Genomic DNA, 21,880 nt, shown 5'->3' with positions numbered 1-21,880 from the left:
AATGATCTCAGTTCACTAAGGCTGTGATTCAGCAATCTGTCTTAATCAGGAAAGTGTTTAAGGATGGGGGACTTCTGCACAGGCTTAAAGTTAAATATGTGCTGGGGATAATGTTATTTCTATTCTGTAATAGCTGCCTCTGTCTGTTCTATGCAGTATTGAAATTTATATACCGTATCACTTGTGCTGTACGTGGTGACTTTCAGCAGTGAAATTTCATCTCTTCCATGATAACATGTATCATTATTAGGACAACGGGCTATCTACAGAGTAACTATTTTGGTAACTAAGCCATTTTCCATCTTACGGACATCCCTTATCCATATTTCATAGGATGGTTCTAGAGGTGACGAGCCCATGGCTGTTAGGACTCTGCAATCTGAGAAAGAAGCCTCAACTTCCTGTGGCCACAGGGAAACAACAAAACTTACACAGCGATGTAAGAGGGCAACTGCATTATTTACTTTACTTTGAAAACTCTTGAAGGCAGGGACTATCTATTTGTTCTCTGTAGTCTTGGTCCATGACTGAGGCTCCTGGTGCTAGTAGAATACATATTAATAATAGGTAATGTATTTTATTATTATTAACCACTGTAGTTTGTTTTCTAAGTGAATCTATTAACATGTATTGGGAAATTATAAACAGGATGAAGTATAAAGACATAAATGAATTGCAAGTCTTGTATAAAAATATGAAAACATCTTGACGTCTTTAAAAAGGAATTTATTTTTTAAACCACTTTAAGAATAAGGTGCTGTAAATAGTGCTGTGACAAACATGTGGTAGCTCAGGCTCTGGTTATTAACACGTGATTTTGCATCTCATTATTACATATTTTATGTTCTGCTGTCCAAATAAAACCCAGTTAAACCTATTCCAATTACGTAGCCTAATTCTTGCTATTAGGCTGACAAAAATTGAAGGCTAGTAGACTGAAGGCTATAAAACTACCTGTATCCAAATTTATTAATTCTTAGGTTATTTTGCTGGATTTACAGAGAATGAATACATTTTACAGTTCTTTCCACATTTCTGTTCAAGATGGCTTTTCTGCTGGGGTTTCTGGATGCACACTGCTGGAGAGAGGGGGAAAGACCCGATGTAACTTTCAAGATTTGGGAGTAAATACTAGAGAGACTATGGCACATGTGAAAGACTGTAAAACAGGTAGAGTAACTCCATTTCCTTCAGGTTAGCCTTGTCTTCTAAGGGTCTGATTTGGGGAGGTTCTGAGTACCAGTAGTCTATTGATTTCAGTGAGTTGCAAGAGCTCCGTATCTTTCAGCAGCAAGCCCACAGTATTTGCTTAGTACATGAGAACATGAAAGTATGCATATACAAAGTGCTGAGAGCCCTTAACTTGGAGCTGAGGTGCTCCTTACCTCAGAATATGTTTTCAGCCCCTTACAGGAGTTTCCAGTTGTCAAGAGAATGTTCAGAGATGTCTAGTTTTTGACATGTAAATTCTCTTTGTGTTACTTGTATGAGATATTTCAACTTTCTTGGCTTCTGAAGTTAAGTTTCTCTGACATAACACAATACATTTTGCATTAGCTCTTCTGGCAGGCGCTCTTGATCTGTTGAATCCAAGGGATTAATATATCTAACCAGAGAAAATCTTTATTTTAGTTTTTTAAAAAAAGAATAGAATAAATATGGCTTCTCTAGAAAGATGTGGAATAAATGTCTCTTGTATTTGTTAAATGAAGTATTAGTATTTAGAAACTGATTCAAAGATTGACTTTCAACATAGTTCAAAAATCAAGAATGTTGTCTATCAAACAAGGAGGGCATTTTGATTTTATTTTTTCATAGAAAAATGTAGTCTCTGCTAAACAAAAAATTCCACTAGAAAGGAAATGTGATCTTAGGGGTGTAGCAAAGGACCGGGAGTCAGATCTGCGTTCTGTTACTGAATCTGCCACTTACTTTTTGTGTGACTTTATGTAAACTACTTATAAAGCCTTCTATGCCTATGTCTCCCCATCTATAAAATGGAGATATTGTCTGGCTTAATCCGTTAATATTTAAGTGCTTTGAGATCCTTGGATGGAATATGATACAGAATTAAACAGTATTATTTCTTAGTCAGACAATAGCATGCATTTCAAAGGGGCAAGTATAACTGGGATGAGTGAACATTTTAGAAAAAATCAGCTACATCATGGTGGTGTACTGTTTTATTATACTGCAAAGCAGTTTGGGTTTACAGTTAAAAGCAAACTTGCTCTGCTTAAGTACAGTGACCCTATTTATATGTGTCATGCTTTGTCTGGAATATAAAATATGGTAGTAATAAGTATTTTATGAAACTGCTTTTTTGAGAGAGAGAGAGAGAGAGAGAGATCCATTGATCGATCTGACCTAACCCTTACAAGCTGACATCAGCAGGGTTCCTTAGTTATGTCTCCAGAACAGTACACATTAGGGCATCTCTCTGTGTGTAACCTGGTGATTGGTCATAAGTCTGGTCTTCATGATCCTTCAGAATAAGAAATCAAAGGCTGGTACCCACCCACCCCATATTACCATATTTATTTGGAGCTTTATTATTATTTATTTTGACAGGTCCGGTACGTTTGCCAGTCACCATCAAATAGTTCATTGGGAGAAATAAACTAATCTTTAGTGTATTTTTGTAAAATAACATATGTTGGCAGTGGGAAATTACTTTTTCCAGCCCATTTGTATCATCTTATGTTTCATTAGACATTGTGTTCCATCTACTTGTATTGATGTTGGTAAGGCATTCATTTTGATTGACTTGCATTTGTATTTTGATGACTTTCTTGTCAAAAAGATCTTAGTGTTGTTTCTTAAGGTTACTGGGCAATAAAGTATTGCCTGTAATTATGTAATATGATTTAAATATTTTTGGTAGTAATATTTGTCTTAAAAGAAATAAACTTACTTATCTGTTGCAGGCTTCAGTGGAATTCCAGTGAAAGTGGTCACAAACCTATATGGCTTAGGCTTGCCCAGGGAATGGCAGCTTTACCAATACCATATAACATTTAATCCAGAGTTGGAATCAAGGCGCTTGCGCCTTGCTTTGCTTTACAGCCATACCGAACTTCTTGGAAAAGCCAAAGCATTTGATGGAGCTATCCTTTTTCTTTCTCAAAAGCTGGAAAATCAGGTGAAGATAAGCCTCTTGTGCACTGTTGCATTCCCACAAAGCCACAGTCATTTTAATTATGACCTTTGTGATGGCAGGCTGAAACTATCCCCTCCCCAAAACCTTTTGTTTTATTTGTTTAAAAGAGTTCAAATAATTTTGTGACCAAGCCATCTCCTCTTATCTGAAGTTTGTTTGGTGTTGGCAACATCTACAGCCGGAGGGGATGGTTTAGTGAGCTAAACACTAAGATTGAAATAACAGGATCAATTCAGTTAATCATCTTCCAAGGTAGATATATTGAATTCCATGCATTTTATTGTATGTGGATCTTTAAAAATTGAGGCTTGTCCGCTTTGTGAGGACTCTAAAGATGGCACTGTAATGATGTCCTTGGCCAAAATTCCCCTGGCCACCATCTTCTGATGTGTAGAGTTTTACATGCTGGTTGTCTTGTCTGACTTCTGTCCTTCTACCCAGAGGTGCCTGCATTTCATTAGTGCTGCATGTATGCATATGTGCTGGCAATCTTTAGCTGAGCATAGCTCCCATTTCAACTGTTTGTTATGTCTGTTAAGCTAATAGACGGTGTCTGTTTCCAGGTCTGTCAATCTAACACTTTTCAAAGCTTGAAAATACAATATGTTTTTAAAAAGTAGAAAAAGACAGAACTGTGGTGTACAGTTCTTTATTTTCTGGGGTTTCACAAAGCACACTGAAGTGGCTTCACTTTGCCATATTAAAATTGCTATTGCACTTTAGTTGTATTTCCCAGTGTTTGGTGGCCTTACGAGCACTGCACAGTCTCAAGTTTTTTAGTAATATTGCTAGTGTTCCATTAGTCTGCAGTTTGAAACATATTACTGGAACAAAAGATGAGTAAGTAGGAGAAAAAACCTTGTAAACCAAGGAGCTGTTTAAATGGGTTTATGGAAGAAAATGCCACAACCCTTTAGCTTCTTCTGGGTTATGCTGGAGCAGTAGTTTTCTGGCACAGAAATAAATTTTAAATTATCAGTGACCTTTGCATTGTAGGAAAGCTCTGTCTTTGGGAGAGTAAAGATTGTGCCAATAAACACAGTGCTCTGGATATGTTGGTCGAAGGCCTGCCTGCCCAGTTAATTTTTGCACTAGTTACAGTCCTTGTTGTGAAGATTAACTTCCTGATCCCAGAAAATCGATGAAAAGACAAATTATCTGAAAAGTAATATAGGATACATTTTTGGGCAGTTAGACTTTTACAGCTACTATTCTATATTCAAGGAAAGATGTGGATTGGATATTATATGTATGTATTTTGAATTTTTTCTTAGGTTACAGAATTAGCGAGTGTAACGAAAAGAGGTGAGACTGTAAATATCACCATTACACTAACAAATCAGCTAGCCTCAAGTTCCCCTGTGTGCATTCAGTTTTTCAATATCATCTTCAAAAAGTAAGTGGTTTTGAAAGTGTTTGTTTTAGATTAACTGTTAAAGATGGAGCATAAATACATGGCCTTATAAAAAACTGTGAAAATTAAACTTCTAAAAAGTTGCATATCTAGCAGCATCTGACTTTTTCACTTGTTCAAGTTGTAAAAATGTGGGTTGAAAATCTCTTGGTGTATTGTACATAGTAAAAAAAATTGTTATGAAATATTAATTGCCAGAAGTAGTTATAGAAAATATAAGTGCTTCTGCTGAAAGTGTTAACATAAATGTGATACTGTCATTATTTAGTAGTATTACCTATTATTAAAACTTTATTTATGTCCAGAGTTTTGGGCAGCAATAGTGATTTCCACTTGAATTTTGAAGATGGTCAATTTTTTTGAGATTCTACGCTTCCTTAACACATGAATAGCTCAATATATGGAATTAATGGAATTGTGTGCATTTATTAAAGGACATGTTTTTTCTTTTATAAGAACCATTGGAATTAATTCATTTATTGCATTCCATAATGCAGGTTATAACTCAACTATGTCTTAATCAAATCTCACAGCTGTGTGGCCTCATTGCCCCCATACCAAGTGTTCGTAAATCGCCACCACACAGACTTTTTGACTTCACTTATCATTTGTTCATTAGACCTTTCAATAGAATGAGGTAGTACTAGCTACTGTTGTCCTGAACTCTTGCAGTATTTCCAGTTTGTACTAAGGTATTATAGCTGATATTGATTTCTGAACTGCCCCTTTTTTCCTTTTGACTATGTGTCACTGATCTGGATGTGGTCTTTTTCTTTTTAATTTTTTTCTTGCACAGTAGATTGTGAGATTTACTAGATATAGTTTAATTTTCAGGTCCAGATTGCTGTCTTGAAACCTGAGCAGTTTCTAGAAGATAGCTTCGTTTGAAAAATTACTCCTGGGGGAATTCTGCGCCACTGCACATACAGAATTCATGACCTTCGCAGATTTCTTTGCTTCACTAAAGAAAAGTGACGTCTGATGGGGAAGCAAAGGGAGGCCGCAAGAGTAGTCATGTATCAGAGGGGTAGCCGTGTTATTCTGAATCTGTAAAAAGCAACAAAGAAGTTGCATCTGAAGAAGTGAGGTTCTTACCCACAAAAGCTTATGCTCCCAATACTTCTGTTAGTCTCAAAGGTGCCACAGGACCTCTGTTGCTTTTTAAAGAGTAGTCATGTCTCCTTCCCTGGCAGTGCAGACATGTCGGTTCAGGCGCCCAGACCAGCCGGTAGAGACGGGGGTGAGGAAGAGGCTGGGCAGTCGTGTGTGTGTGTGTGTGAGAGACAGAGAGAGAGAGACAGAGAGAGACATTCTGTCCCTCTCGCTTGCTATTGCAGCACGCTCAGCGTGGAGGGGTAGGCATGGAGCAGGCTCTGTCCCCTCAGGCAGAGCAGAATTGTACCCATTGTTCTTAGTGAATTTCCCCCAGGAGTATAAAACAGGTGTAAAAGTTTTAAGGCTCCTTTACATTGCCGGAGTGGTCTAAAGGAGCCTTATTATAAAGGACAGTGTGGCCTTATAAAGGCTTATGGTGCTTTAGTGATTAGAACTGCCCAGTGATTAGGGGAAAAAGGGAGGAGGTGTTGCCTTATATATTAAAAATGTACACACTTGGACTGAGGTAGAGATGGACATAGGAGACGGAAGTGTTGAGAGTCTCTGGGTTAGGCTTAAAGGGGCAAAAAACAAGGGAGATGTCATGCTAGGCGTCTACTACAGGCCACCTAACCAGGTGGAAGAGGTGGATGAGGCTTTTTTCAAGCAACTAACAAAATCATCCAAAGCCCAAGATTTGGTGGTAATGGGGGACTTCAACTATCCGGATATATGTTGGGAAAATAACACAGCGGGGAACAGACTATCCAACAAATTCTTGGACTGCATTGGAGACAACTTTTTATTTCAGAAGGTTGAAAAAGCTACTAGGGGGGAAGCTGTTCTAGACTTGATTTTAACAAATAGGGAGGAACTCGTTGAGAATGTGAAAGTAGAAGGCAGCCTGGGTGAAAGTGATCATGAAATCATAGACTTTGCAATTCTAAGGAAGGGTAGAAGGGAGAACAGCAAAATAGAGACAATGGATTTCAGGAAGGCAGATTTTGGGAAGCTCAGAGAGCTGATAGGTAAGGTCCCATGGGAATCAAGACTGAGGGGAAAAACAACTGAGGAGAGTTGGCAGTTTTTCAAAGGGACACTATTAAGGGCCCAAAAGCAAGCTATTCCGCTGGTTAGGAAAGATAGAAAATGTGGCAAAAGACCACCTTGGCTTAACCACGAGATCTTGCACGATCTAAAAAATAAAAAGGAGTCATATAAAAAATGGAAACTAGGACAGATTACAAAGGATGAATATAGGCAAACAACACAGGAATGCAGGGGCAAGATTAGAAAGGCAAAGGCACAAAATGAGCTCAAACTAGCTACGGGAATAAAAGGAAACAAGAAGACTTTTTATCAATACATTAGAAGCAAGAGGAAGACCAAAGACAGGGTAGGCCCACTGCTTAGTGAAGAGGGAGAAACAGTAACAGGAAACTTGGAAATGGCAGAGATGCTTAATGACTTCTTTGTTTCGGTCTTCACCGAGAAGTCTGAAGGAATGCCTAACATAGTGAATGCTAATGGGAAGGGGGTAGGTTTAGCGGATAAAATAAAAAAAGAACAAGTTAAACATCACTTAGAAAAGTTAGATGCCTGCAAGTCACCCGGGCCTGATGAAATGCATCCTAGAATACTCAAGGAGCTAATAGAGGAGGTATCTGAGCCTCTAGCTATTATCTTTGGAAAGTCATGGGAGACGGGAGAGATTCCAGAAGACTGGAAAAGGGCAAATATAGTGCCCATCTATAAAAAGGGAAATAAAAACAACCCAGGTAACTACAGACCAGTTAGTTTAACTTCTGTGCCAGGGAAGATAATGGAGCAAGTAATTAAGGAAATCGTCTGCCAACACTTGGAAGGTGGTAAGGTGATAGGGAATAGCCAGCATGGATTTGTGAAGAACAAATCATGTCAAACCAATCTGATAGCTTTCTTTGATAGGATAACGAGCCTTGTGGATAAGGGTGAAGCGGTGGATGTGGTATACCTAGACTTTAGTAAGGCATTTGATACAGTCTCGCATGATATTCTTATCGATAAACTAGGCAAATACAAATTAGATGGGGCTACTATAAGGTGGGTGCATAACTGGCTGGATAATCGTACTCAGAGAGTTGTTATTAATGGTTCCCAATCCTGCTGGAAAGGCGTAACGAGTGGGGTACCGCAGGGGTCTGTTTTGGGACCGGCTCTGTTCAATATCTTCATCAACGACTTAGATATTGGCATAGAAAGTACGCTTATTAAGTTTGCGGATGATACCAAACTGGGAGGGATTGCATCTACTTTGGAGGATAGGGTCATAATTCAAAATGATCTGGACAAATTGGAGAAATGGTCTGAGTTAAACAGGATGAAGTTTAACAAAGACAAATGCAAAGTGCTCCACTTAGGAAGGAAAAATCAATTTCACACATACAGAATGGGAAAAGATTGTCTAGGAAGGAGTACGGCAGAAAGGGATCTAGGGGTTATAGTGGACCACAAGCTAAATATGAGTCAACAGTGTGATGCTGTTGCAAAAAAAGCAAACATGATTCTGGGATGCATTAACAGGTGTGTTGTGAGCAAGACACGAGAAGTCATTCTTCCGCTCTACTCTGCTCTGGTTAGGCCTCAGCTGGAGTATTGTGTCCAGTTCTGGGCGCCGCATTTTAAAAAAGATGTGGAGAAACTGGAAAGGGTCCAAAGAAGAGCAACAAGAATGATTAAAGGTCTTGAGAACATGACCTATGAAGGAAGGCTGAAAGAATTGGGTTTGTTTAGTTTGGAAAAGAGAAGACTGAGAGGGGACATGATAGCAGTTTTCAGGTATCTAAAAGGGTGTCATAAGGAGGAGGGAGAGAACTTGTTCACCTTAGCCTCTAAGGATAGAACCAGAAACAATGGGTTTAAACTGCAGCAAGGGAGGTCTAGGTTGGACATTAGGAAAAAGTTCCTAACTGTCAGGGTGGTTAAACACTGGAACAAATTGCCTAGGGAGGTTGTGGAATCTCCGTCTCTGGAGATATTTAAGAGTAGGTTAGATAAATGTCTATTAGGGATGGTCTAGGCAGTATTTGGTCCTGCCATGCGGGCAGGGGACTGGACTCGATGACCTCTCGAGGTCCCTTCCAGTCCTATAATCTATGAATCTATGAACTGTTCTAAATTTTTGGACTGAAAAAATTTCCTATCAAAATGTGCTCCATGAACTGTTTGCTACTGACCTTTCTGGAGATGGTCCATAGCCAATATAAATTATGAGTTTGATTCCCCAAACCTCACTTGCTCTTCAGTTGCCTATGATGTAACACTGAGCATATGGCTGCATATATTTGTGTTGACTAATAATTCAAAGTAAAGGGTCAAACCTAACTACATTACTATTAGACAAAGGGGGTTTGGGGATTTCCTCCCATGCTCCCCACTACCAATCTCCGTCCATTGCATTGTAATTTAAATAAATTACCAAAATAATTGAACTAGCATGATTATATTGTGTTATTTTAACAAATGAAATATGCAGAATTTTGCAGAATTTTAAAATATTATGAGCAGAATTTTTAATTTTTTGGTGCAGAATTCCCCCAGGAGTAAAGAATATAGCTAGATTTGAGACTTCCGTTGTGAGTTCAGCTTCTGTTGTGAATTTGGTTAACTTAAAATTTAATGATCTAATAATGAGTTAAAATATCATCTATTTTTAGTGTGTTCTAAGAATTATACTTGTTGTGTGATGTGTTGAAAAATATGCATTAATACATAGGGTTTTGAAAAAGCTGTCCATGTACCAAGTTGGACGGAACTTCTACAGTCCTTCAGACCCGGTGGAAATTCCCCAGCACAAGTAAGGTTTTTGGGTTTTTTCCTCCCTTTAATTCTAGAATTTTCTGATAACAGTTTATGGTAACATGTAAACCCTTTCCAGTACATCATGCTGGAGAATAGTTTTAATGTCTGAGCCTTGTGTTTGAACAGAATCCCTGCCATCACACAGAGGATTTATTATTTTAATTCTTAGGATGTGCTGAATTATTACAAATTGCAGCAGGAACTTGGGTACAGAGTCGCTACCATAAGGCAGAGCAGCAGGAGCTAGGCAAACCAGTGATGATACTCTTTGTATTACCAGAGTGAGAAGAGAGAGAGGTTATACGTCTTACATGCTTGTGTAACAATAAATATGCAAAACTTAAATTTAAACACATAGCAGCCAACATGGTGGAAGTGGACCTACATTGTTAAATATGTGTTAATTCAAAAATAGTTATTTTAAATATTTTTCTTTGCATTCCGTAAGACTGACTCTTTGGCCAGGATTTGCTGTTTCCATTACACAGTTTGAGAACAGAGTGATGTTAAGTGCTGACGTGAGCCATAAAGTCCTTCGCAGTGAGACTGTTCTGGAATTCATGACAAGTCTGTATACCAGGACTGACAGCGCGTGCTTCATACAAACATGTGAAAAGGAGCTGGTAGGGCTTATTGTGCTTACGAGGTAAAGACATCACTATTTATTTTGCTGTTCTGTTGACTTAGGTGTCCTGTCAATTAGAACTATTTGTACATAGTGGCTTTTTGCACTTCTTTCTACTTAAAAAGTGGTAGTCTGTGTTAAAAGTTATAGTGGTTTCTTATGTCATTCATAAACTAAGTGTTTATGAGGCAGGAGATGGCTGTCTATTAAGGATTATAGGTGTGTCTTGCAGTAGAAAGATCTGCAAAAGCAGGACAGCATGAAAGAAAGCGGAGTGTCCCATGAAGAGGACAAATGTGGAGGTGGATAATGTATGTGGGGGAGAGCTGCTAGTTTGTGTGGATATTAGCCTGGTTTGAGAGGATATTGGAGACATGTCCATGTCACAAGGATATGTACCTCATGTGGGAGTGCATTGGGTGTCTCCGCCAGAAAAAGAACCTCCTATGGGAAGTGTCTTTAAGAGGGAGCCTCCCTATCACAGTATTGTTGCCCCTTGAAGGGGCAGTGGGCCATCAGTTTTCTCCCCTCACTGTGACCTTACTGTCTCTAGAAGATTGAGCTGGCCATTATTGACCCTTCCCCCTGCATGATCCTCCTGTTCTGTGGGAATTGGAGTGGGAGAAACCAACTCCCCGCCCCCCCAGCAGAACCTGGATTTGTACAGGGTTTTGATTTCTTTTGCCTGCTACATGTACCACAGTGTGACTCTTAGCTTTCTTTTTTTATTCTGATTTTTAAACAGAACCTTCTGGTGTCTGATGTTAGGCCACTGTTCAACACCTGTTGGGACTAGGTAGCACACCATGTTAGTCTGTTTAGTCTGTCTGTTTGGATTGCTCTTGTGGTACCTCTTCCTTCTGGCCTGGAAGGAGTGATAGATATGTACTCCTTGAATTTGATGACTTCAAAGCTTGCACACTGATCCTGCAAAAACATATGTATGTCATTATTTTTAGGGTGCTGTGAGTAATTCCAGTGGCCTCAATGGGAATACTTGCAGTAGATAAAATTAATGCATGCATATGTCTTTGCTGGTTTGGAACCTTAGATCTTTTTAAACATAATTCAGTGTAGTTAAAGTGATCACCAGGTTATTAGAGTAAATATGTATCTACTGGTACATCTGTGTTAAAACTGTCTTTTGTAAATTAATCAGTCTGGTTTGCAGTAATATTTGATAAGATTTTTTTTTAAAGTTTTTATTGTACTACTGAAAATTCATTAAAGGTGCAAGCTTTATCCTTTGAGAAAATATAGAAGACAACATCACATACAACTGTTAGGCGATATACTGATAATATTTGTTGTGTCATTCTAAGCTTCCCCTCCACATATTTCCAAATGGACAAGTCTCTATACTGGAGAAGGCTTATAACTACAGTAATTTATACCACACTTAAACAGGCCAAGCAATTAAATCCCCTCACTTATTCTGCATTTTCACAGATATAATAATAAAACCTACCGTATTGATGATATTGACTGGTGTGTGAAGCCAACTGACACATTTCCGAAATGTGATGGTACTGAAATCTCTTACGTTGATTATTATAACCAGGTAGGTTAAAAACTAGGAAGCTGTTACAAAATAATATAATTTTTTTTATTGTATTGTCGCTTCTGAATGTACTGGCGCTGTAATTGTGGCAAGTGTGACCAAGGTTTTCTATATTAAACACAAAAAAGGAACCATTTTTAGTAGTATGATGTACATTGGAAATACAGTACTGTTACATTTGGATGTTTAAAATTACTTTTACTAATAGACTCTTTGAACTCTTTGCCAGGTTCTAGGATGAGGAACTGTTTGTACAGTGTTTTGAAGATGAAATAGTTCTTTATAAGTGTGAAATATTATTAACAGCATTCCATATATTCGAGCGTTTGGCTGATCCTCTTATGAAAAGTAACAGAACTTTAACTTGTTCCATTGTCTTAAAGTATGCTCAGGACAGAGTGCTCTTGGCAAGTAAGAGCAAACATCGCTCCATCCATAAACATACATGCATAAAAAATAAGTTACAGTGAAATCCTAAGAATAATGATGTTTCACACTTACATGGTACTTATATATTTAAAGCACTTTATGAACATTAATAAAATCTGGAGTACGCTTAGAGTGTGGCAAAAAGCATTTTCACACTCATCGCTACTGTATTGCACAGTGTATTAGTAAAAGTAATTTTAAATATCTAAAAATATCTAAAAATCTATATTACCAATGTACAATAAGACTAGAAATAGTCCCTTTTTGTGTTTAATATGCTTCAAAGCACTTAAACGTGCTAATATGGAAAAAATCTGCTCATACTCTTAAGATGCTGCGTGTACAATACACAGTAAAAGGTGTTATATTTCATTAGTTCCAGTGCTGGAAACACAACTGTACAGTAGTTAGAATGCCATTGTTATCCATCTTTGCTCTTGTTCATATGTTTAAGGGCAGGCTTACGTTTGGTCTTATCGCAGGCATCCTATCCTAATCATATTTTGAGACATTAGATCGAGGTAAAGTATTGCTGCTTTTCATTTAAAGGTTTAATTAGGCCAAAAGATAAAATTGGGACTCTTACACTTGTTGGGTGCATTTGGCCTTGTACCTTCAAATATACTCTTCCTGAATGGTCTTATTGTTAGTGCCAGAGTAACTCCAGTAACTCCACTGATTTCTGTGGAGTTGCTCCTGATTTATAAGGGTATAACTGATAACAGAATCTGGCCTTTCATTGTAATTATTGATGCAGATGTATAAAGTAGCTAGCTAGTCAGATACCTCCCTTTATGTCTATAGATATAAAGTCACTTTATGCATTTTGGTTCAATTTTCTCCTTTGTTAGTGTCTGAGTTGTATTGGAGGTGATGGTGAATTAGAACCTCAGTCTTTATAATATGAACTGGTTCTTTACAAATACAAGAAAATACAGAAAGATAGGGATTGGCATGTTGATATGCAGAGAAGACAATACTTCATTCTTATCCCTTTTGGTTGGTCAGGAATCACTTTCAGTGGAAGCAAAAGATTATTCTAAATACACATGGAAACCAGAAAAGGAATATAGTAGCTGATGGTGGCGGCAGCATAAGAACAGTAGCAGAAAATGTCATATAAGAAAACTTAAGATTCTGTACTGCCTTGTACCTTGTGTAGGTATTTAGACCTGTGTAAAATATTAGCCATTCCTATTTGGTAGCGATTAACACTTAGTGGAATCAGGCCCAATATCTTTCCAGAGAGTAGTTTTGAATGATGTTAGAAGCACAGGATAAAAATGTAGGGCTAGATTCTCAGTGTACTGGACCCCACTCTCTGCCCTTCCCCCTAATGCTGGGGGCTGATTTTGATAACTGGTGCAATTTAGAACAGTCTCAGGCCTGTTGTGAATTATGTCGAGTTAGTTGTGGTTCCTGAGGATCCATCCCCTGAGCTGGGGATAGCTGAAGCACTGCCTGCTTCGGCTCTTGCACTGTGTGCCTTATACATCGGGAGAGTAAGGAATGACTGGTTTAGAGGTTTCTATGCCAGTTTTACCACACAGGAATTCCTCTACACAAGAGGAATCCCATGTGGTTGGGAAAGTCTGCTTTCCTTCCCCTTTGTACCTCCGGAGTGGGGGAGTGCATGTATCTCTATTTGTGGACAAGATTAATTTGGTCTTTATTGTACAGCCCAGAACACAGCCACTAGAATAGCTTGCAGCTTATGAGCAGATTTGACTGATTATCTGGAATGTGGTGCAGTGTCTCCTGATTAACCTTTTCCTCAATAATATTTCACCTTACAGCAGTATGATATAGTCCTGACTGACCTAAATCAGCCTATGCTGGTTAGCCGATTGAAAAGTAAGCAGAATAGCACTGTTGAACCACGTGTTGTCCACCTGATCCCTGAGCTGTGCTATCTAACAGGTAAACCACACTTAACTTATAATTCTTGTCTGATCCAGCAGCCAAGTAATGTAGTCTGACAGCAAAAGAGGACAAGGAGCACTTGGAATGGTATTTACTTAGCAAAATGATAGTATATTAAACTTACTCTGACTCAGTATGATGGGGAAGCATGAGGCAGAACCAGACCTGGCTGCTGAATAGAACAGCTCTTTAGCTTGTGTCATATGGAAACTGCACTAGGGCCTCTGAGGGTATGTGTACACAGCATTTGGGAGCAAGCCTCCCAGCCCGGTTGATAGACTCAGGCTTGTGGTAGTTCTGTAAAAATGGCTGTTGGAAGTTGCAGCTTGGGCTGGAGCTCTGGTTCTGAAACCTAGAGAGGAGGCATGCTCGGAGACTTGCTGCTGTGGGCTGTGTAGACATACCCTTAGATTCAACTTGGGATGGGGTTGGAGAGAACCAAGCACTCCTAATACCGCAAAGTCCTGGGTTAATTAGGGAGGGGAATATGACAGATACCAGTATCACCTCACTGCCCCCAACATAAGAGGTTCTCCTTATGCCATTCAGGGTCCCTATGTTGCGGGGGGGGGGGCAGTGAGGACCTAATGAGGTAATAGAGACAAGTAACCCTCACACGATTAAACAATAATAGAATACCATTTATTTAAATATTTTTGGATGTTTTCTACATTTTCAAATATATTGATTTTGTTTACAACACAGAATACACAGTGTACAGTGCTCACTTTATATTTAATTTTTATTACAAGTATTTGCACAGTAAAAAAAACAAAATAAATAGTATTTTTCAGTTCACCTAATACAAGTACTGTAGTGCAGTCTCTTTATCATGAAAGTTGAACTTACAAATGTAGAATTATGTACAAAAAAACTGCATTCACAAATAAAACAATGTAAAATGTTAGAGCCTGCTAGTCCACTCAATCCTACGTCTTGTTCAGCCAATCGCTCAAACAAACAAGTTTGTTTACATTTGCGGGAGATAATGCTGCCCGCTTTTTGATTACAATGTCACCTGAAAGTGAGAACAGGTGTTCTTGTGGCACTGTAGTAGCCATCGTCACAAGATATTTAGATGCCAGATGCACTAAAGATTCATATGTCCCTTCATGCTTCAACCACCATTCCAGGGGACATGCATCCATGCTGATGATTGGTTCTGCTTGATAACGATCCAAAGCAGACCGTGTGGACCGACGCACGTTTATTTTCATTATCTGAGTCAGATGCCACCAGCAGAAGGTTGATTTTCTTTTCTGGTGGCTTGGGTTCTGTAGTTTCTGCATCAGAGTGTTGCTCTTTTAAGACTTCTAAAAGAATGCTGCACACCCTGGCCATCTCAGATTTTGGAAGGCACTTCTGATTCTTAAATCTTGGGTTGAGTGCTGTAGTTATCTTTAGAAATCTCACATTGGTACCTTCTTTGCGTTTTGTCAGATCGGCTGTGAAAGTGTTCTTAAAATGAATAACATGTGCGGGGTCATCATCCGAGACTGCCATAACGTGAAATATATGGCCGAATGCAGGTAAAACAGAGCAGGGGACATACAGTTCTCCCCCAAGGAGTTCAGTCACAAATTAATTAATGCATTATTTTTTTAACGAGCTTCATCAGCATGGAAGCATGTCCTCTGGAATGGTGGCAGAAGAGTAAAGGGGCATACAAATGTTTAGCATATCTGGCACGTAAATACCTTGCAATGCCGGCTACAAAAGTGCCATGCAAATTCCTGGTCTCACTTTCTGGTGACATTGTAAATAAGAAGAGAGCAGCATTATCTCTTGTAGATGTAAACAAAGTTGTTTGTCTTAGCAATTGGCTGAACAAGAAGTAGGACTGAGTGGACTTGTAGGCTCTGAAGTTTTACATTGTTTTGGTTTTGAGTGCAGTTATGTAACAAAAAAATTCTACGTTTTAAGTTGCACTTTCATGACAAAGATTGCACTACAGTCAGTACTTGTATGAGGTGAATTGAAAAATACTATTTATTTTGTTTATCATTTTAAGTGCAAATATTTGTAATAAAAATAACATACACTTTGATTTCAAATACAACACAGAATACAATATATATGAAAATGTAGAAAAATATCCAACATATATAATAAATTTCAATTGGTATTCTATTGTTTAGCAGTGCGATTAATCACGATTAATTTTTTTGAGTTAATCGCGTGAATTAACTGCGATTAATCGACAGCCCTAAACAGTTTTCTAGTTTAAACTAGAAACAGGAGCCTATATGAGATATGTCTAGGTATATATGTGCTTGGGCAATTCGCTTACCCTCACTGTTTGTTTCCTAATTTGTAAAATAAGGATAAATAATACCTGTCATACAGGTGTGTTGAGAGGCTTAATTGGCTAGATCTTATTTTGATTTAAAACAGTTGTAAATCAGGAGCAACTCAGTTGAAGTTTATAGGTTTACACCAGTGCAAGTTCAGAATCAGGACCCTGGTGATCATATAGTGCTTTGAAAATGTAAAATGCTACATACATTCTAATTATTATTTTGTTTACAGGAATTCGCTTTAACCAATAGGTTCAACAGTGATCCACATGACACAGGCTCAGATTCATTTTCTTACATTTCAAGACAGTGATAGTCTTTTCAGTACTTTATATGCTATGTGGAGTTACGTTATCTAAGGGAAGAGAAAAATTAGATTGGTATAGTGGGTTCTCATATGGGTCACTGTTAGTTCCTTTACAAGAGTTGTGTGTGTTTTTAATTGACCATTTTATTCTGCCAGAATTTAGCAGTTATTTTCCCTGTCACTAAACAGCTTCTTTAAATATTCATGAGTGAAGTGCTGTATACATGCTGCACTGGTGAGAACTAGGCTCATATTTTAGATATTCAGGAAGTGGGAGAACTTTCACATGTTTGCTTTGCAGAAAATGGAGGAGTTCTTCAAGTGCTTGTTCATGCTGATGCTATGTTAGGTGTGCGTGCCCATGTGGCTGCTGGAGATTTTTGCCTTAGTGGTATCTGTAGGGCTGAGTCTGGTGCCTTCTGGAGCCTTGTGCTCATGCACCGGTATATGAGGTGCCGCCAGCCCTGTGCCCTCTCAGTTCCTTCTTACCGCCTGTGACAGTTGCTGGAACGCCTTTCCTCTTGCAACTGCAAGTGCTTACAGTGGTTCTCTGTCATAATTTCTTCTATATAGTTGTTCAATAGAGTTAGTATTTTGTAGTTAGTAAGTTAGAGTTAGTTAATGGTCCCATTAGGGACATCATCCCAGGGATGTAGCATGTTCCAGTCCCCGGGTTTCAAACTGTGTTCCACTTGCCATAAGCCTATGCTGGTCAGTGACTCCTGTAGAAGCTGTCTGAAGTGTTTGGGGGAGATGCACGTTTAAGATAAGGGCAGAATTCATAAGAACTTCAGACCAAGGACAGAGGTATCTGTTTGAAAGCCCTCCTGATGGAGGCGGCCCTGAGACCGGCGTCAGAATCATCCTATTCTGACTCTGCACTGGGCATGTTCGCATTGGTACGGAATGCTCCACCGGCACTGGGCTCACCCTGGCACCATTCGCCATCGCTGATGCCAAGAAAGAGGTGCAAAAAACAGCGGGGGGGTGCTCCCCGGCGCTGAGCAAGGACAGGAAAGGGAGGGCAGATAAATGACTTGTGTCAGGCCACCTGCCTTCTGTGGAGTGGCAAGGGGCAGCCTCTGCACCAAGGGCCCCGAGCCCATCCAGGGAACTACCTCACACTCCTGGGAGCGGTAGGGGACCCCTACATATAACGGTTCCTTCAATACCAGAGGCATTTCAGGCAGCCAGGGACCTCATGGCCCTCCCAGTACCGCTTACCAACGGGATCTCCAGTCAGCTACAGAGTCAGCGAAGGCTCCTCCTTCCAAATGGAAGCTCTCCATGGGACCACCGCAATGGGCACTCGGTTGTTGCCGGTCCTGGAGTCATGGCACCAGTCTGTCACATCATGGCCCTGATCTCCTGTACCACAATTACGGTCTCCGATCCCACGGCCCAGGTTGCCGGCTCCATGTTCGCGCTCTCGAGCTTCATGATGTGGCTCACTGACCTTGCAGTGTCAGTCACCAAACTCCCGGTACCAGCTGCCCTCCTCTCGGCAACAGTTAGTGATGCTGCAGCACCAATCGCCGACTCCTCAAAGGTCCTCGACGTGGTCTCCAGCTCGGTGCCACTCTCCACCATCTCGACTCTGGTCCCTGCCTACGCGGTACCGTTCTCCGGAACGCTGCTGGTCACCTTCCTCTTAGAACTGCTTTCCGGCCTCTTGTCAGGGCTGACATAGGGAGGCACTGACAGCCCCACCATGATCCCCGAGGGAGGAGTCCTCCTCGGAGTCGGAGGGGGAGTTCAGTTCGCAGCCTCAGAAGCATTGGTCAGCCTGGGCACTGGACTTTAGAGCTGGACCCGAAGCTCCCCATGATGCCAGACCCGTACTCTCACTGATCATCCGCAGCCACATCCGAGAAGCAGTCCGTGGCACTGCCTGCACTGCTGAAGGAGCCAGACTTGGTCTGTGATGCTGGTACTGAAGGGCAAGTGTCGGTCCCAGGGAGACTTCCCGGTAGAAGGTGCCACAGCCCCTCCCTTGGTATTGTCATCATCCTTCTCATCCCCGGACGAGGCAGTTGCAGGTTCCTCCCACCCACTCCCACCAGATGACTTTCGGCCCACCAGGAAGAGCTCAGAGCCAACACATAGCCTCTTTGCCATACTGGTGGCTGCAGCACTCTCTAAGGTATGCTGCCAGTGCATGAAGGGGTGCTGAAAGTGGTCAAGGCCCTTTGGCAGACCCCGTCCCCTTTGCCACCAATGTCTAAGAGGGCAGAAAAGAAATTTTATGTGCTTGCCAAACGCTGTGAATATTTATATTCACACCCACCTCCAGCATCTCTGGTAGTGTTTGCTGCAAATGAGCAGGACAGGCAAGCGCCACACCTAAAAACAAGGACGCTAGAAAACTGGACCTCTTTGGGGGAAAAATTTATTTTACTATCAGTCTCCAACCTAGGATATCTAACTAGCAGCCGTTGTTGGGGAGAGATAATTACAATATCTGGGATTCGTTGAGTAAATTTAAGGACTCCCTGCCACAAGAACTTGGACAGGAGTTCGCATCCATCCTGAAGGAGAGTAGAACGGTAGCTAGAGCCTCTCTCCAGATGGCATTGGATGCGGCTGATTTGGCGACCAGGTCAATGGCCTCCGCTGTATCCATGAGAAGCAACTTATGGCTGTCCCAAGAAGTGCAGCAGTCCATTCAGAACCTTCCATTTGAGGGCAAAGTTCTGTTTTCAGAGCAAATGGATACCTGGCTGCACGAACTGAAAGATTCCTGTGCCACACTTCGCTCCTTGGGACTGTACATGCCGCAGGCCGACATTTCCGGCTGCCTCCACTGCCTAGATTCTTGGGTCCACCACGGCAGAGCTCCTACAAGAGAAGGGACAGACACAAAGGTTTTAAATGTTGTCATCCCACCCTGTTATCTTCCAGCTGCCCAGTTGGGGCCCGTATGACACCCAGGTGGCCCAGGGCCAGCATTTTGAGGGTGCACTCGAGGACGGTATTTCAGTCTGGCTCCAGGATCCATCCCCCCTTCTGTTTCTGAACTGCTTGTCTCCTTTCCTCACTGCATGGGCTCAGGTTACCTCAGACCGGTGGGAGCTCAACACCATTGCAACTGGCCTACACCCTGCAGTTTTCCTCCATCCCTCCTTCCTTGTCCCTTTTCAGGGACCCTTCTCACGAGCAACACCTCGTCCAGGAGGTAGAAACTCCTACAGATTGGAGCCATAGAGGAAGTTCCTCAAGATATGAGGGGAAAGGGGTTTTATTCCCAATATTTCCTAATCCCAAAGGCCAAAGCAGGGATCAGCAATGTTTGGCACACGGCTCGCCAGGGTAAGCACCGTAGCGGGCTGGGCCAGTTTATTTACCTGCTGACGCGGCAGGTTTGGCCGATCGCGGCCCCCACTGGCCATGGTTCGCTGTCCCGGGCCAATGAGGGCGGAGGGAAGCAGCGCAGGCGAGGGATGTGCTGGCCGCGGCTTCCCGCCGCCCCCATTGGCCCGGGACGGCGAACCGCGGCCAGTGGGGGCCGCGATCGGCCGAACCTGCCGCGTCAGCAGGTAAATAAACTGGCCCGGCCCGCTAGGGTGTTTACCCTGGTGAGCCGCGTGCCAAACGTTGCCGACCCCTGGGCCAAAGGCAGCTTCAGACCCATCCTAGACCTGCATCTCCTCAACAAATATCTCAAGAAGTTGAAGTTCTGCATGGTCTCCCTGGCCTCCATCATCCCCTTTCTGGATCCATTTCCTGTTTCCGCATTTCTATTTTCCATGGACACAGGAGATTCCTCCGATTCGTAGTGGGCCAATGCCATTTACAATTCATGGTGCTTCCCTTTGATCTTTCATCTGCTCTGAGGGTCTTCACAAAGTGTATAGCGGTAGTGGCCGCTTACCTGAGACGTCGGGGGTATAGATCTACACATACCTCAATGACTGACTTGTCAGAGGCAGGTCACAAGCCCAGGTTCTGAACAGCCTCAATCTGGTGTGGGCCACTTGTCAGGATCTGGGCCTGCTTATAAACAAGTGGAAATCAACCCTGACCCCAGTTCAGGAGATAGAGTTTGTAGGGGCACTACTCAATTCTACTCAGGCCAGGGCCTTTCTGCCAGAGTCCTGGTTCTGAGCCATGTCGGACCTCATCACGCACGTAAGAGCCTGACTGCTCGGGTATGCCTCAAGGTGCTGGGCCATATGGCAGCATGTACTTATGTGCTCCGGCATGCGCGTCTGTGCCTCTGGACCCTGCAGATGTGGCTGGCGTTGGTTTATGCTCCCGGCAGACATGATTTGGATCTAGTGGTCACAGTCCCATCCCACATCCTGTCATCCCTAACCTGTTGGACGGATCCCCGATCGGTGTTGGAAGAAATTCCCTTCGTGGCCCAATCTCCATTGATGACATTGGTCTCCAATGTTTCGGATCTGGGGTGGGGAGCCCAACTCGATGACCTCAGCACACAAGGCCTCTGGTCACAGGAGGATCGTGCCCTCCACATAAATGTTAGGGGATTCAGGGCTATATGCTTGGCCTGCCAGGTGTTTCTTCCCTACCTGAGGGGCAGAGTGTTTCAAATCCTGATGGACAGTAGTGCCATGATGTTCTAGATCAACAAGCAAGGTGGAGCTTGCTTGTCAGCCCTATGCCAAGAGGCTCTCCAGTTACGGGATTTCTGTGTACAGCGTGCCATTCATCTCATGGCGTCACACCTTCTGGGTGCCAGGAATGCACTGGCAAATCTCCTTAGGAGGTCCTCTCATCTCGCTATGAGTGGTCACTACACCCAGAGGCAGTCAGTATGATCTTCCAGAGGTGGGGGACTTCCCAGGTGGACCTGTTCGCATCCAGGAAGAACAGAAAGTGTCACCAGTTCTGCTTGATCTGCTGGCTCAGCAAAGGTACTCTCTTCGATGCCTTCCTACTTCCATGGACGGAGGCACTACTATACCACTTTCCGCTGGTACCTCTGGTTCTTCTTCGAGTGCTTGCTTACGTCTATTCCATTTTAGGTGTACGCACACCCATGTGAGATTTTTGCTTTAGCGGTGCCCGTAGGGTCGGCTGTGGTGCCCTCTGGAGTGCTATGTTCGTGGCACAGTATATCAGGCGCCGCCGGCCCTATGCCCTCTCAGTTCCTTCCTACCGCCCATGGTAGTCAGTCAGAGCGCCTTCTTTGCTTGTCAAGGACTGGTTACTTCCTTTTGGCTTTGTGTATAGTTATCTTTAGCGTTAAGTACCTATTAATTGTAG

General features: G+C 41.9%; 1 protein-coding gene across 4 annotated transcripts in view; it reads left to right on the top strand.

Moving 5' to 3' along the window:
* Positions 1-21,880, top strand: part of PIWIL4 (piwi like RNA-mediated gene silencing 4) — a 59,547-nt gene that overhangs the window by 1,245 nt on the left and 36,422 nt on the right. For 3 of the 4 annotated variants that reach the window (XM_054015626.1, XM_054015623.1, XM_054015627.1), the window contains exons 2-9: positions 334-439; positions 1,045-1,170; positions 2,928-3,142; positions 4,435-4,556; positions 9,424-9,504; positions 9,958-10,155; positions 11,584-11,695; positions 13,921-14,044. In XM_054015626.1, the coding sequence (XP_053871601.1) occupies positions 334-439; positions 1,045-1,170; positions 2,928-3,142; positions 4,435-4,556; positions 9,424-9,504; positions 9,958-10,155; positions 11,584-11,695; positions 13,921-14,044 (1,084 nt within the window). The remainder of the gene's footprint in view (positions 1-333; positions 440-1,044; positions 1,171-2,927; positions 3,143-4,434; positions 4,557-9,423; positions 9,505-9,957; positions 10,156-11,583; positions 11,696-13,920; positions 14,045-21,880) is intronic. The other variant, XM_054015625.1, reaches the window with a different exon arrangement.

The sequence above is a fragment of the Malaclemys terrapin genome, chromosome 1 (assembly GCF_027887155.1).
Source record: "Malaclemys terrapin pileata isolate rMalTer1 chromosome 1, rMalTer1.hap1, whole genome shotgun sequence".
NCBI lineage: Eukaryota > Metazoa > Chordata > Testudines > Emydidae > Malaclemys > Malaclemys terrapin.
Note: the sequence above shows the minus strand (reverse complement) of the source record. Positions and strands in the feature narration are given on the sequence as shown.